This window comes from Thunnus albacares, chromosome 12, assembly GCF_914725855.1.
Source record: "Thunnus albacares chromosome 12, fThuAlb1.1, whole genome shotgun sequence".
Lineage (NCBI taxonomy): Eukaryota > Metazoa > Chordata > Actinopteri > Scombriformes > Scombridae > Thunnus > Thunnus albacares.
The window spans coordinates 24,991,502-25,008,266 of NC_058117.1; the positions used below are offsets into that span (position 1 = coordinate 24,991,502).

Sequence of the window (16,765 nt, forward strand, 5' to 3'; positions counted from 1 at the left end):
TAATGTATGGTGAGTTTATAAGCTGTTGTTGGTTTCCAAGTGAACTGCTCTATTTAAACCCAAGTAAATATTAATTTGTTATTAATTTATTATTTAAAACTCTCTTCTATTATATGATGAATTGCTTGTCTGTAGTAAAATGTTGTATTTTTGCATGCTCAACTGACCCGCTGTGTACCGACTAAAAGACTTGCTACACTAGCAATGAACCGTAATCAATTGATTTAAAGTTAGCTGATTTAACATGATCTCTATTTTCTGCACAATTAGTAGCAAAGTACATCGTCCTTTCCAGGAAACCTCCTAAGAAATTATTCAAGTGTTACCCATTTTATTTATGTTGTGTTTTCAGGACACTAATCTCAGTGCTGCTTTAAACCATTATCAAATTAATTTTCAGACCTTAGTTTAGAATTACCAAGAATAAGAACTATTTTGACAAACAGCCACACTAATAATACCACTGCTCCAATATGTTTGTATAATTAATTCACAAGAATTACACCAATTAAATTGACTTGTATCCCGGGAGTCTATAATAGCTGTGGACATGGAGCCTTCATACACCTGGTGTTTATCACTTAATATTTTGTAAGAACAGGACAGGTGATTACATATTCTTTCCTCTGCCCTCAACAATGTTGCTGTTTTGTAAGTAAACGGCTCCAGACAGCTGAGGACTGGAATGATAGCCGATAGTGAGTTGTAAATTTCATGTTGGCAAATTTGTTTTGTCAGCGTGGGCGTAACGTTTTCACCGTGATGGACATCTTATTTTAGATCTTAAAATCTTCACATATACCAAGCCTCTCTGAGTACTGATCAAGAATCAAGACAGTGCTTATTATTAATCTTCACATTCATGATGTTGTTAAATTGAAACCCTGCAACAGATCATTGTTTATGTTGATACACTTTAACGCCGCTTTTTCTCAGTGATGAGAATACTGTTTGCTTCGGTTTTATGGAGGCTGTTGCTTTGGCATTTTTACTATTCCTCACAGGTGGTTGCTTGTACTGCTGGTGAGTCATAAATTTGAAGCTTTCTCTACTACTGCGCTCATTGTGTGTCACACTAGATCAGATCATCAATCAAATGTTCACTGTAGATGCTTCAGGACTTTAAGTTATAATGTCAGAACATTGGTTTATAAATGTGATTTGATGTGACCCGCAAAAGTTTTGCCCCCGTAGTGTTCATCTTGGAAAAATGTTGGGAGTTGATCTGAGTTACTGGCTGTTTTGAGCTTGTTCGTCTTGAAATTGTATGTCATCCAATGAAGCCCTGTCATGTTTTGACCTATTTAACAGCCTATGAAATTGGGCCAGCCTTTGAATTTCCACTATTCCCAAACCATATAAAACCAGAGATAAAAAGCATGCATTCAAGTGAGGCTCCAACCAGTGAAACATGACCAAGATTAAGTAAAAAATAGTTGCACTCCCTACTCTCAATTTGCTGTAAATGTCACAACAATTAGAAGAAAATTGTGGTACTCTCTCCTATTATCTATTTTCTTAAACTGTGCGTGCCTAAACGTTTAAAAAGGAACATTCGCAGTAAGAAATGCCAGAGTTTCTGATAACCCTCAATATTTAAAGTCTGTGATGTTTATTACCACCATAACTTCGCTACAAGAGGCCTGTCACAGTGATTCAGGTTTAAGAGCTAAGAGACATTATGAGGACAAACCTATCTGTCCGTAGGCCATGCTGATGAGGCGTTCATTGACCAGCTTGTCTGTTCTGGGGTTCCTGGGTTGGCGTTTCATGATGTCACTCTCTGCTGTCTCATAAGCCAAGGAGATGGCTGGAACCTGGAGGGAACGGGAGGATAGAGAAGAATCAGCTTGCTTTATTCGCTCTGTACAACAAATGAGAAGGAATTTGTCTTTGTGGCATCGGTACAAAGGCGTGATGACAGTGCCAGTCACAGGGTAGAATAGACATATTACTATTGATATAATTAAGCGTTCAATCACCGGATTGAGGGAGAAAAGACAGAAAAAGGGCAAGGAGAGGAGAATAAAGGAAGTGGTGATAATTATGGAGAAAGAGGTGGGGAATAGAGACAAAATGAGAGAGACTGATAGTGAATTTTAAGACACTCATAAGACAGAAGGGGAAGAAAGGTTCCTGTAATAAAGACCTCATATTGGCTGGTTTTAGCAGGTAAGCAGCAGAGCAATATGTGTGACTTAAGGCACCAAATCTCTGCGACTTAGGTGGGATTTGAGATGGGGACTTGGCACTGTGTGAAACTGAACACATGCTCTGTGGTCTACAAATCCAGTTTGTTTTGATGTGGCACTCCCCTGACCCACAGCCGCTGAGAAAGACAAGGAGAGGTAAAAGGACGTGTGATACGGGAGCACGTGTGCGTCGGTGTGCAATATCCAAATTTCGGTCTTAAAGCATTCTTAAGTGTGCCACATCTCGCTTTGATAAACATCTTTTGCGATGGCAGTTCTTGCTAAAAATAATCATAGCAGACTCCAAGTGCTGCTTGTCACTGCTAAATCTCAGCAGAGCCCTCAAGCCTGTAGCCTGTAGTTGAACTGAGCTGTTAACAAGCTGTTAACAACTTCACCAGCAGACATGAGGAAATTTGCAGTTTTACTTGTGTAATGTACTATAAACACTTTTTCAGGTACTTTATTGAATATTTAAATATTTTCATTTTACGGTCCTACTCTTCAAAGCAGACATCCAGCTGTTCACTCCACCAGCAGTTATTAAATACATGCAGACATGTTACTTTGAAGGGAAGGGTTTTTATATGCAAAACAGTTGCACAAATTAGGTGCTTTTAAACTTCAATCATCACGTCTTTAAAGAAAAATCCAGCCAATAAAGAATGCACTATCCCTGTGATCTGAGACAGTTAAGTAAATATTTGTCAGCATGACAAATCTGTCCTGCCGCTATAAAACCAAAGACGTTCATCTTTGATGTCACTTGAGTGAAATAAGTGGAACTGCTTTATAAGCAATATGAGCAGGCTGCCCACCTTTATGTTTTACCTGTGGAGACTTAAAATACTTCTCGGCAGTCGAATATGAGGCCATTATAATACATGTACCTCATAAAAGTTTTGCTTCTGGCTCATCAGGATGTATAAGAACCAGTTTCAGTCGCACGCTAATGTCTGGTGGCTGACAGCAGGAAAAATTAAAGTTAAAGTAATGAACACAAGTGAACAAGTTCTTTTGAATAAATTAATCCTTTGCTTCCTTTCTTTTGTGATGATGGATTACGCCCCTCAGGCAAGCAGCGTGCCAGCAACTCTTTTTGTTGCTGCTAGAAATACAATGGAGAGACTGGCATCTGGAAATGGCAGAGCTGTGAAATGTAAATCTGTATGTGAGCGTCACCCGGCCTTTGTTCTGCTTGAACAAATGGTCGTCGGCAGTGAGCCAAAATTGAATTTCACCCACCGACAGAAAGAACAAATTAAACCAAACATTTTGTTCTTTTTACCTTCAGGCATTCATATTTGAAACCAGTATTAATACGAGTTTCCTTATAGTCACCTTTAGCTTGCTTGGAGCTATGAAACATGCTAACAATTAGCATCTTGAGCAGGAGCCTCTGAGATGAATCACTAAAATGTGCTAATAATTAGCTTTGAGCACTGAGAGGGCTCTGGAATATAACTGAAGACAAAAAGATAAATGTAAAACCTTGTATTTTGTTTACATGACCTCTTGTCTTGAATGGAATTTGATTAAAAAAAAAAAACAGAAGGTGAAAATTGCTTTTATGTGTTCAACAAAATTGTTAGCATGTCTACAAAGGGTTTGAGGTACTAAATAAAGGGATTTGAGGGTTTGTTGTCCCCAGTGCTCACCATGTCAGTGCCCAGGTCGATACAGAGGATGGTGACCGTTCCCAGTGGGAGAGGAACGTTAGCGATGATGAAGAAGAGGAAGGGCGAGATCTCAGGGATGTTGCTGGTCAGTGTGTACGCGATGGACTTCTTCAAGTTGTCAAAGATCAGGCGACCTGCAGTGATCAGAAACAAGGGTTCTAAGTAGAGCTTGGAGATATGAATGTATTGATATACTGACGTTATCGGTTGGGATATTAGTTATCATAATACTGTGGTAGAGTTTGAATACTTTCTTTTCCTGGTGTTACAGTCTCAAGGTCGAAATGACTTTTCCAGACTTATTGAAGTAAAAAATGACAGACTCCGCCAGCATTATCCACATTAGTCATGTTTTTTTTCTCAGATCATATCAGCCGGCCTTACTTTAGATTAAATACCAGTCTCTTGTGGCGAATCTAAAGTCAAATCTCAGGTCCATCAGGGCATTTCTCTGAGGACAAATCCATATCAATTCACAATCCATCATAAGCTAATTGCAGGTCAAGATTCAGGTCCTTCAGGTGTCTGAGCATTTTCCTTTAAAAGCTGTTAACGGCTGTTAAAAATGTATAGGCCTAACGACTAAATATGTAAGCTCTGTGCCCATGTGAGGCCTGCCTGTTGCTATTTTGTAATTTTTTTTTATTGATCAAGGATTTTACCAGTTAAAAACGTCAACTATTGAGAGATTCAAGTCTCAAGTGATTTAAATTAAACAAGTCAAATCTTTAAGTTCTCATGTTTGTGAACAAGATCCTACTTGTCCAAGTCTGACTGTATGAAATCACTGACAGTCAGACCCAATAATATAATCACATTATCAATATCCTGTGGTATTTGAGTTTATCAGTATTGTAAGTCTCTGGTGCTACATGACATGTTTTTTAGTCCCCTTATCCTTCTGTCTATCTGGCTCACTTTTCTTTCTTCTTTTCTACCTTTATTTACTTCATCTCGTCCCCCATTCTGTCACCCTGTCTTCCTTTCTCTCTGTCATCAACCCCCCCCCCACACTCACCCTCCTCCACTCCTGTGACGATGGAGGCGAAGTTGTCGTCCAGCAGGATCATGTCAGCCGCCTGCTTGGACACATCAGAGCCGGCGATCCCCATGGCAACCCCGATGTCGGCTTTCTTCAGGGCAGGAGAGTCGTTCACGCCGTCGCCTGTCACAGCCACGATGGCCCCCTGCACCCACAAGGACCAACGAACAAAAAGTGTCAAGAAAAGAAAGATAAGTACCATGATTTAAGCTATTCTCTCTCCACTTCCCCCTCTCCCTCCGCCTCCCCTTCTGTCTTAATAATGTCTTTTCAAAGCAGCTCTGGGGAGATTAAATGAAAAATGAAATTGAGTTGCAATCATTCAGTCACACAGAGTGCGAGTGAGTGAGTCAGGGTGAATTGTAGCATGACCTCAATATATGGGGGTGTATGCAGATGCAAACACACATCTATTTTTGACATTTCACATAAAAGCTGAGAACACATATTAAGGCAAATATATACAGAGTTTAATATATTAAAATTACATATAAGACATAGTTAGTCATACACTTTACGGATATGGACTTGTATTCAACCATGTACTCTCAAATGGGCCTCTATAGCATGCGTAAACACGCACACAAACATACACAAAGCCCTGCATTCATCCATTCAACCACCTGCTTTAACAAATAGCACAAACATGCACAAGAAAAACTGCATTCAGCTTTAAATGGCAGGGACACACACGCGCAGACAACCTGTATTCAAACATACCTCCACACTTAGACACATTCAAGCATTCATCCAGACTTAATCACAAACACACACACACATCTCCATTCAGCTGTATGCTCTTGAAAAGGCCCAAACACACACATTCACACACTCTCTCATGCACACATGCTCCTGTCCATTGACCTGTCTCTGGCAGCCCTCTACTATGATGAGCTTTTGCTGAGGTGAGGTACGAGCGAACACTATCTCAGTGTGGTTCCTCAGCAGGTCGTCCAGGTACTCCGCGCTCATGTCCTTTAGGTCCGAGCCGTGCACCACGCAAGCCTTGGCATCCCTGGAAAACACACACACACACACACACAGTAAGGACTCGGTGATATTGGGGACAATTATGCAAAGGAGCACAATGACATTTTCTTGCTTTCACCTTAAGTTTGTCTCTCGCTGTCTCACAAACACGCTGCCTTGTGCACTTTAAATGCTCTCCCTCTCCAGTTAACACACACACATCACTGCCCACATACTCATACACACACACGCACAGTCACACAGAAAGTTTCTCTTGGACGCTTGAGCACACAGTCTAAACCTCCCCTGACACACTCACACACACACACACACCTGGGGTTAACTTGGCTCAGAGGGATGTTCAGTCTCTCAGCGATGTCCTCAACCGTCTCATTGCCCTCAGAGATGATGCCCACACCTTTAGCGATGGCCTTGGCCGTGATTGGGTGGTCCCCGGTTACCATGATCACCTGACCGCATACAGAAGGTCACATAAATCACAGAATATTATGACTTTACACCCCAGTGTATCTCATCTGTATGTCATGTGTCACAGCATGCTTGAGCTATAGTACAGTATTGGCCTGTAGGGTCTATAAGTCATCCAGATGTGTTGTATATAGTTACACTGGAAAAGAATGGCACTATTAGGGGTTAGAGGTTCATACTCTAAAGAGAAATGAGTTTGGTGTGGTCTCACTGGAAAAATAGCGGCGTTTTGACTGAAAACAAGTCCTGCATTTGCAGCAGCCCCCCAGTACACCTGCAACAGGTCAAGAATAACACATGACCGGTTTCAGGCAGCCTATTTTCAATTCCCCTCAACAAAGTTATACTAGTTTCAGTGTTCAGTTTTAGTGTGACTTGCGAGCTGCTTCATGTCCTGAAGGAGCTTTTCCAACACAATCTTTTATAATAATCTAAATGAAAGAAACCGGCAGTATGAGGTTTTACTGAAAACCTCACCTTTCATTTCACCACATAAGTGACAATGGAACATGTTGTATAATGGGTTTCATTCTCAATTTCTACAAAATCACACAGCATAAAAAATCTGTCCACCACTGCGACAGTTGTGAATTTACCTTTTTTTTTGTATTTCTGTGGGCAAAAGCAAAGAAATAAAGCTTAACTGGGAAAGTGAGATCTTTGTCTTTTGGCTTTTAGGTAGTAGTTGAAGATGTGATTCTGATATATAGACATATGAGTCATATGAGGACAATATGTCCATTGTTCAGGTTTATAACTGTATCCATATAGCACCAAAAAGAACTTTAAAATATCTGCTATATCATTTCTTAAACCTTTTATAAAAAATGAAGTAAGTATAGGGTACATTGGGTACTTGAAATTCCCACTACCACCATAATCTACAGTTGGACATACACAGGCTTAATAGAGGTGCAATAAACATAGAGCACCGTATGATTACACTAGAGCCATTGGACTGGTGCTGTGGATCAAAGATGAAACGTTAGTCCTTGCAACAACAAAAAAAAAGCAATTAAAGCAAGAGAGCCATATGCTCTAGTGTCCTCCTGGGCTCAGCTACGAGGAAACACACCAGATTTGTACAGGTGTTTACAGCAGTATGTGCAAAATTGTGTTCAATCAGATCACATTTCTGACACTATTCAGCATTTCTATAAAGCACGTTCACACAGCTTGTCATAGCTTGTAAAATTATATCATCTGTGTAGAATACAATTCTAACAATCATGTCAACCACTTTATACCCCACTTTAGTTGAAGTATTTAATTTTATATATAAGTGATGGAAGAGAGGCCATCTCTATGTTTAACTCAAACATGAGTGGGAAGCCATCCTATTTCAAATTAACCTGCACAGTGGCAACAGCTAATGTATATACAACTGTATGGTAGCATCTTTCTAAAAAGCTTGATTCAGCTTGATAAAATCTTGGGTAACACTTTATTTTACAGGTTCTTCAATTTCATGCTAATTTCCTGGAAATTTTCTGAGTTATTTGCAGATATTTCACAATTAATTTTTAGGACATTTTACAGGTGGTGCAATTTGGTACAAATTGTAAGAAAAAAGTTTTCATATGTCAAACTACATATTAGCATGTTAAGTTGATTCTTAAAAACTTTATAATGAGCACATTTCCTGCATATTGCAAAATTAAATCACCCTTTCAAAGAAATGTCAAGATATAACAGTAAAGCAGCAGCTACTTTTAGGAAATTGAAAAAACCTAATATGCTAATATATCGTTTGACACAAAACTACAGTCTGAATACAAAGTATTTTCTGTCAGTTTGTCAAGAGTCTATTTTATTAAGACTTTTTGCAAATTAACAATTACGTATGAACTCAAATATAATACGTTGGTACTTATTAACTAAACCAAATTAACACATTTTTCAGTTTTTGAAAATTGCACCACCCTCTCTGTAAATTGTCCTAAAATTTAACCATTAAATACCTGCAAATTACTCAGAAAATTTCAAAGAAATTATGGTCCTGTAACATAAAGTGTTAAGAAGTCTTGCTGGTGCGTAATGATATGTAATATAGCCTATATGATGCCAATATTTTGCCTTTCATAACCATTTTGCTCATCATCAAACAAGCATATAGTGCAAGGCTATTTGAAAAACAGCGTCAATGAAAAGAGCTGCATCTCTGCCCACACTCCAAAACATGAATTTATTTCCATCTCATCAAATCTTTGACAGGTTCAAAAAAAAAAAAAAAACACATGGCCTTTGTTAGAGTTATACCACAATGCTTCAGTCAAAACAGAGCTTATATAATTGCAACTGAAACTCTCAGGAAAACTTGATTTAACTTTTAATCAAACACATCATCAGTTTTGTAGCCTTTTTTTAGCATAAACTCCTCAGCCAATTACTACACTTAAGAAATAGTTATACTTTCACACACTCCTGCCTCTAGTTGGTTCTTTAAGCCAATTACAGCGTGTCTTTCAAAAAAAGTCATTATCAAAGGAAGCATGATAACTACTGTACCTGAAATTAAATGTGCAAAATCCCTTTCCCGTATTTGTAATACTTTCCCTGAATTAGAATGACTCATTCCACTCATTATCCATTTTAATCTCTGTTGGAAGTTGTTTAACCTTCCTGCGGCCTGGGTAATTACTTTTCAGACAAAACATTTGCTCTGTGTGTATTTGCTCAGCATATAATAAAAAATTGTAAGAATTCTACTGAATCTGCATTTTACTAAATGGAACGTTTTATTAAAATTCATATTGGAATATAATGAGTCCATCCTCTATCTTTATCTTTGCTTTTTCTTTTCACATAAGAAAATACATTTTCGCTGTCCTTAAGATTGAGTCATTCCTGATCCCAAAACTGTTATATATATATATATATTTATTTCTGTTGCTCATTGCTTCCACAAAAATTGATAATTCTCATTTTCAAGCTCAGACCTTGGAGAGAGTTGACACCTTGAACAAAAATCCAAACTGTTCACCATGTTTCTGTTACTTAGAATGGTCTCTGTTTTAGAGTGTATACACTGAATATGTTATCAGTGGCTTCCTGAAGAAAAACTTCATTTATATATCGATTATCAGCTATCAGTGCCTTCTTGAAGTGATCGGATGTCGTTTGGACTCCATTTTTTGTTTTGAAAAGAAATTTGTCATGCAAATTCCTTCTCTCAAGAGCCCGATAAATGAAGCCCCAGGAAAAGGCTTTTCAGGAACTACAATGAAGGGTGAATATGTGGAACCAATTACCTTGATGCCAGCAGAGCGGCATTTACCCACTGCGTCGGGCACAGCGGCACGCGGTGGATCAATCATGGAGATGAGACCCAGGAAGCAGAGGCGCTCGGTGGGGAAGTTCATGTCGTCGCAGTCGAAGGTGTATCCTCGAGGGAACTGAGATGAAGACAGATTCAAGTGGCAAAAGCCTGCAAGAGAAGAGGGATCAGTGAGGTGATTGTTCATAACTGACTGAAATGACATCTCAAAAAATCTACTGAGCTAAAAAATGAACACTTCCCTGGCACTTTAAAAAGTAGTCCAATTTTTCATGACCCTAAGGATGATTTAAGTCCAAAACATCCTATAAACAATAAGACTGCTCTAGAGTATTTTGCTGTTGCTACTTTCAGCAAGGTAGAGCAAATTAATGTAAATATGAAACTGGACTGAAGGCTCTGAAAGACACCTTCAAAAAATACATTGTCCTCTGGCTCCAATGATCCTTTACCTAACAGTATGCATACAAATCATTTTTAATTTTAGATTTAGGTTCCAGGTCTGAAATACAAATTGAATCAGCTACTTTTATTAATTTATGACCCACAACCTCTGAAATATGCATCTGGTGAATCCCTATAGAGCAAAGCAAAATAAAATGCTGCTGATGAAAAACCAAGCTCTGTCTAAATGTGGAGAAACCCTTTTTTGTCACAAAACACGCAACCCATCATCATCATTACCCAAGGCATAACTGAGATTTAATAATTTAAATGATTTCAGGAGTTTCACTCGAAAAATGGCACTATTTCACATTCAGTGTTTGAAAAAAAGTGACACCTACTCTAAGAAAATGATGATTACACATAATTATTACTTGTGGCACTTTTTAAAAGATGCTAGGTAACTTTTTTTTTCTTGGTTTCCAAAATGATGACATTTACAAAGTGTGGATGCTCAACCCTTGCAAGATTTTGAAAGCTGAACTTCAGGTAATTTTTTATAAGGGGATGTGTGACAGATGTACAAGTGATATTTAGTTTTGTGCAGCGTTCAGCCTGAATTAAATTACCAGTTCATAATACATTCAACAGCACATACTACTATTCACACCATTGAAAAACCATATCTATAACATTTTATGTGACAATGGTCATTTCAGCTTTCAGCTCTGTTGCAGTGCCAAAAGCCTCTTCTTTCTTTGTGCACTTTTATAGGGACATTTGGCTAAACTACTCACTTTACCAAGGAGATTTAAAAAAAAAAAAAAAAGAAGTAAGGACCTGTTTTCAATTGTCTCTCCCCCACTATCTATTTGGTGCAACCAAACATACCGAGCACTCTCTCTCCCAGTCCTCCCAGCTCCATGTAGGCATTCTGAAAAGCATCTTTCCAGCTTTCATCAAGTGGATGCTCCTGGCCATGGATCATGATGGTGCTGCACCTGTAAAACAGCCATTTATAAATGAAACTATTACCACCACCAATAATTACATTATCTCTACCTGAAAAGCAATTCTGTTAAAAAAAAAAACCTCCAGCTGATTAAAAAACATCATCAGAATAGCATTTTTTTTTAGCTCTTTTCATACCATATTGACACTACTAACATAAACCACTACAACTTATGTTCTTAATTAATTATACATTGAATATTTATGTTTAAGGTGGGTGAACATTATTCTGAGACAGTGGCATGCACACATTCTCTAATCTTAGTAGGTGAATATTATTCCAGTACCTATATGATATACTGTATGTATAGTGTAAGTGTTATATAAAAAAAAAAAACTGTACTCTTGAATATGGACTGCATGAAGATTAGTTGTTGCCAAGGTAACAACTAAAAGAGATCCAAATAAATAATACACCATTGACCTGGGTTGACCATGTGACAATATGACCAAAATAAACCATGTTAGTGTTCCATTTGAGCTTATTTGGGCACCCGCACAGGCCATTACTTAAAGTATTACTTTGTTTATTACATCTATACTACAATATTAAGGCAGTGCTCTCACTGCAACACAAATATACCGTACATATTGGCATGGTAGAATTATTATTAATATTGTTCTTGGTATTATTAAATTACTGTAAATATGTGCAAAGCTAAAGGTAGCTGAAATTAGATCAAAATTATGTGCCTCCAGTTGTGAGCTGTACAATTGATCCATTATTGATTAACCAACCTGTCCAGGATTCTCTCCGGCGCTCCCTTCATGACCAGAATATGACCAGAGGGATTGTCCTCCACCTCATGGATAGAGAGCTTGAAGAAGGAGTAGGAGGATAGGAAAACCGGTGAACATAACATGACAGGATTCAGAACAAAATGTATTCAGCTACATTTACTCTAGCATAAGATGCAACATGTAGTCTATTGCAGGTTTTTGCTTCTGTAAGACAGTAGGACTCAACAAGTCATATGTATTCCCTGTGTTGAAGGGAGCACTCATTCATGCTCTCACATGTATTCCTGTGGTGTTACACCTTGCACTACCCCTTCTCCCACACAAACACACAGACCCACACGCTCACCCAGGTAATTTGTATCTGAGTCACAGCATATCTAATCTCAGGAAACCAGAGCAAAATTGCTTTTTTTCCCACAACACAGACGTTCCTATTTTAAGTCGGGGAACAGGTGCACAAAATGCATGCAGGAAGTCCTTTGTTTGCTCCAACATCACTGTTGTGTTATTCATATGGTGGTTCAAATCTCCAGACAGGCTAGGAAAGAACTGGGTGTGGAAAGTGAAGCAGAAACACTCCCCCCTGCCTTAATTGCTGCAGTGCCCTTGAGCAAGGTGTTAAGGCACTATGTGATGACTTTTTCATAGTTCAATATTAACTTTAAATATAGCCGCAAGCAGCAATGAACCGGGTCCAAGCACAAAGGGCAGTCTTGACTTAATATGACCTCCAAAAGAATTTGAAAACATGCCACATTTATAAATAGCCACATGGTTGGCAAGTTTAAATTGGCCACTTGGGGATTTCAACCCTGGACCTTTGCATCCCCAGAGAAGGTGACTTACTAACTATGCCACTGGGAAGATATGGTTTCCACACACAACTTGAGGCAATGACATCACATGTATAAAACTGTGGTATTTTTGTCTGTTTAAAGAGAACCTATTTTGCTCATTTCCAGCTTTAATTTTTTTGGACTCCACTAGAGTAGCTTTACATGATTCACAGTTCAAAAAGCTCCTTGTTTATCTTATACTCGCCCTTTATGCAGCCCCTCAGTTCAGCTTCTGTATCTTAACAGTCCGTTTGAGCTCCTGTCTCTTTAAGGCCTCCCTCCGTTCTGATTGGCGATCTTTCTAGAAGTTGCCGAGGGGCAGCACGTATCAAAGTTGTGTTAAGTTACCGCTGATGCAAACCCAACATTACCTGCTTTAATGCTTCATATTAAAAGCTTTTAAATTACTTTTATTGTGAAGAATTTACAGGAAGTGAAACGTGTTCCTCACTGAATTAATAGAGCTTCATTAGAGACACTAAAAATGGTTGAAAGAACAACATATGGAGATATTTGGAGCTATTTGTTCAGCGTATCAGTTAGAAATAATGCAGGGTGGAACAGCACAAGCAGATCGTCGGCTCAGGCTGAAAGAAAGTGTGAAAGATCTCTGGTAGATCGAAGCGTCGCTCAATTAAATTTGCTGGGGGCTACTACTACAGTGGGCAGATCTCTTTTTTCTCTTTTTTTCTGATTTTTACCTCTATGTGATTTTTGATCAAGCACCTGTGAAAGTTTTTTGGATGTGCGTACTCTCACCCCCTTTTGGTCCTTGTAATGAGCCACTCCCACTTTAATCACTCATCACCAAATTTTATGTATGACGGAGTCATCACTCTAGATCGTGCAAACCGAATTTTGTACAAATGCATGTGGCCAATTATGAGGAATAAACTTTTCACATTTGAAGTAGAAGAATAATAGGGTTCCAGTAGCTTTGCTGCTTGGACCTCTAAATATTTGCCAGTGTTGATTCCCAGAGGATGTAACAAAGCAGGCTACTTCACTTTCAAAAGAGCTTTCAGAAGTGCCTGTTCTAATCTACTGTATAGTGTACAATACAATAGTACAGGAAGTGATTTTTTTGGCTGGACCGCAACAGAGATGTCCGCGGTGCATTTGGATTTTTTAACTGAACTTATACCAGGATGCAAGCTTTTTATTTCTCTGACGTTTTCACATCACAAATGATAAACAACAGCATTAAAACACGAGTCTCGCAGGTAAAACATGCAACTCAAAAGCTGTTACATCTATTTATATTTAGTGTGGGGCAGCAATACATCCATGGGGGCAGCTGCTCTGCAGGTACACTTGATTTGACAGTAACTGCAGTAACTGGGTGGAGATAAGCCTCCTGAATTTGCACCCAAAATGCTGTCAAAAGTTATTCACTGCAGCCTCCTTCACTGGGAAAGAGGCAGAAAAAAGGCGCATAGAGGCATGAAAGAGTTAGAGCACAATTAAAGCACCCCAAATAATCACTGTGACAAAACACTCAATACAGAGTGAAAAACGAGAGGCATCCGCCGAGTGAAACAGATGAAAGAGCAGGGGGACTTAATCATAATTAGAATAGTTATAATTAAATAAAATCATTTCTCTTTCAAATCAAACATCCCAAGGTATGAGTGGAAAGTATTGTTCTTGCAACTGCATTTATAACCTTTTTTTTACTCAAATGTAGCTTAACCATGTCATGTGATATGCTACCTCAGTGCATTTTAACAACAAATATTACTGGCATCACTACAGAGGGTTACAGATGAACATTTAATATCCAGGAATTCACATTATAGACACAACCACTGACTATCCCTGTAACAAACTGGCCACAATTTCACACATTGACCATACACAGTTGGTCCAGCCATTTACTGTGTAACTAATCAACATGTGTCATTAGAAATAAAGGAGACACAGATAGCATCGTCCATTTATAAACATAGATGCAAAGAAAACATTAAATTAAAAAATAATATAAAATTTAAATATAAAAGTTAAAATTATGAATATAACGTATACGATTTAAAAAATACTATGAATAAAATTTACATTGACTAAGTTGTGAATGGTCTGTGAATGTCTGGATTTTAATGTCGACCTGTGTGAGCAGCAGCTCCCACACAAAGCTGTGATCAAACATTATTTGCATGCAGTACCTGGTACTTGTTGGTGGAGTTGAAGGGGATCTCTGCCACTTTGGTGTTTCTGGCTCTCATGTCACGAACACTCCCACAGCACAGCTCGATGCATTTAAACAGAGCTGACTCTGATGCGTCCCCCACTGTCTCCCTCTGGGGAAACACACACAGCCGCACATTAGCACAGTCACTCACATATGCATATTAAGAAATGAGTGTTGTCTGTCTCACTGCCTGTGTTTATCGCACTGCAGTGAAAGGGAGCTTTTGGATTTGTGTGTTATTTAACTGATTAAAGCTGTACCTGAGAGGGTATTCTTTACATCCATTATGGTTCTCATTAATGATGCAGGTAGCGGAGTATCATCCACGATAACAATATTGTTTTTAAAGCTATATTCAATGTAAAAGTAATGATAGCACAAAATATAATTTTCATTTTCTGGCTAAGGGATTAAGAATAATTTGGTTGATAGCAGCTTAATTTCTGCTGGAGAAATTCAGCTGATTACTTCACCATGTATGCTGTTTGCAATGTTTCTTAAGGGATTTTTTTTTGGAGTTTTTGGATGGAAGAAAACTCCAGATAGAGAAAGTTCACATCATGTTGGAGGAACACATTGCCTATCGGCAGTAATCAATAGCAATGCCATTGCCAAGGTTGTAGCTCAAAGGTAAATGAATGCTCGAAAGAATTAAAACTTCATAATATATTCTACAGTATGCGGTCCAGTTTTGTTTACAGTGGTGTGCAGAAATCTTATAATGGCATCAGATCCTTAAGAAGGAGTAAACCACATGTAATCTGTATATTAAGAGCAATTAAACAAACACATGAAAACATATCATATACATTCAAACATGTTTTTGTTGTGAAAATGTTTTGGAAATTTTGGAAATGTCTATCCATTTTAACATGTAGAAATTGTCCATATATTTGTACATGATACACTATTTGCATATGCAGATACCCACACACAAAGGATAAGGATACCTATTTTATGAGGCTCAGAATTGATTATCCTCTGTTTGGATGCACATTGCTTGACATTTGTTTTTGTGTTTTTGGAGGTTTATCGGCTTGTGACAAAGTCGCTTGCATGTTGCTTGAATAATATCGGAGAAAACTCTCCTCTGATAACCTGTATAATCCCCCTCAGTGGACATTCTGCAATGATCAGTGCAAATAATCCCGCTCTTGGAGCCAATTTATTAAAATCAATGCTGAACTGATTGACCTGACACCCAATATACCAACAGGGGCCGAACCAAGACAAGAGATTTCTCTTTGTTCCTGTTTATTCATTCATGAACAGCCGCACAACAAGGACACACGCTCTGCAAGATTTGTCCTTGTTTGTGCCTTTTCATGAATGAATAAATAGATCAAGGAAATTCCATTTCTCTGTTTTTCCGGGTGCAGACGGGGACTTGTTCATGTAATGGTAGTGCAGCCTAGGCCCTGACTGCTGTGTTTGAGTGCTGTCAGAAGACACAGCTGTTACTTAATGCAGGGAGGAAGCCCGGGCACCTCGAGGGGCAGAGAGGCTGCAGTGGCAGGGTCTGCTCCCACCGGAGTCAAGAAGCTGTAAGCCCAGTCGCAGAGAGCCGACTGAGAATTCCTTCAGGTCAATGTAGCACAGGTTGGAGGATAGCAGGATATTATTGACTTACCCACCTAGCAGTGTGTTTGTGTATCGGTGTGGGGGAGTTATTTCCTGGGGGTGCATTGAATTATCCTCTGTGTGTGTGCGTGTTTATATGTGACAGGGAAGCTGTGAGTGTGTGTAGAGTGCACCTGTGTCAAATGATACTGACAGATTATTTTTATTCCCAATGAGTGCCATGTGGGTGAGGCTTGGCTGGCAACATAAGAGAAAACAGTTAATTTATTCACTGTACTGAACTAAAGTACAATTGTGAAATATTTAGACTTCACTGTACTTGTACTTCCCTACATTTCAGAGGGAAATATTGCACTTTTTGCTCCACTACATGTAC

The 16,765-nt window shown here is 38.7% G+C and overlaps 1 protein-coding gene across 2 annotated transcripts in view; it reads right to left on the minus strand.

Moving 5' to 3' along the window:
• atp1a2a (ATPase Na+/K+ transporting subunit alpha 2a) overlaps window positions 1-16,765 on the minus strand; it is a 38,927-nt gene that overhangs the window by 3,236 nt on the left and 18,926 nt on the right. For both annotated transcript variants that reach the window (XM_044367105.1, XM_044367104.1), the window contains exons 11-19: window positions 14,783-14,917; window positions 11,782-11,861; window positions 10,924-11,033; window positions 9,623-9,798; window positions 6,216-6,352; window positions 5,778-5,928; window positions 4,890-5,058; window positions 3,851-4,005; window positions 1,694-1,817 (exon numbers count right to left, since the gene is read on the minus strand). In XM_044367105.1, coding sequence (XP_044223040.1) covers window positions 1,694-1,817; window positions 3,851-4,005; window positions 4,890-5,058; window positions 5,778-5,928; window positions 6,216-6,352; window positions 9,623-9,798; window positions 10,924-11,033; window positions 11,782-11,861; window positions 14,783-14,917 — 1,237 coding nt within the window. The remainder of the gene's footprint in view (window positions 1-1,693; window positions 1,818-3,850; window positions 4,006-4,889; window positions 5,059-5,777; window positions 5,929-6,215; window positions 6,353-9,622; window positions 9,799-10,923; window positions 11,034-11,781; window positions 11,862-14,782; window positions 14,918-16,765) is intronic.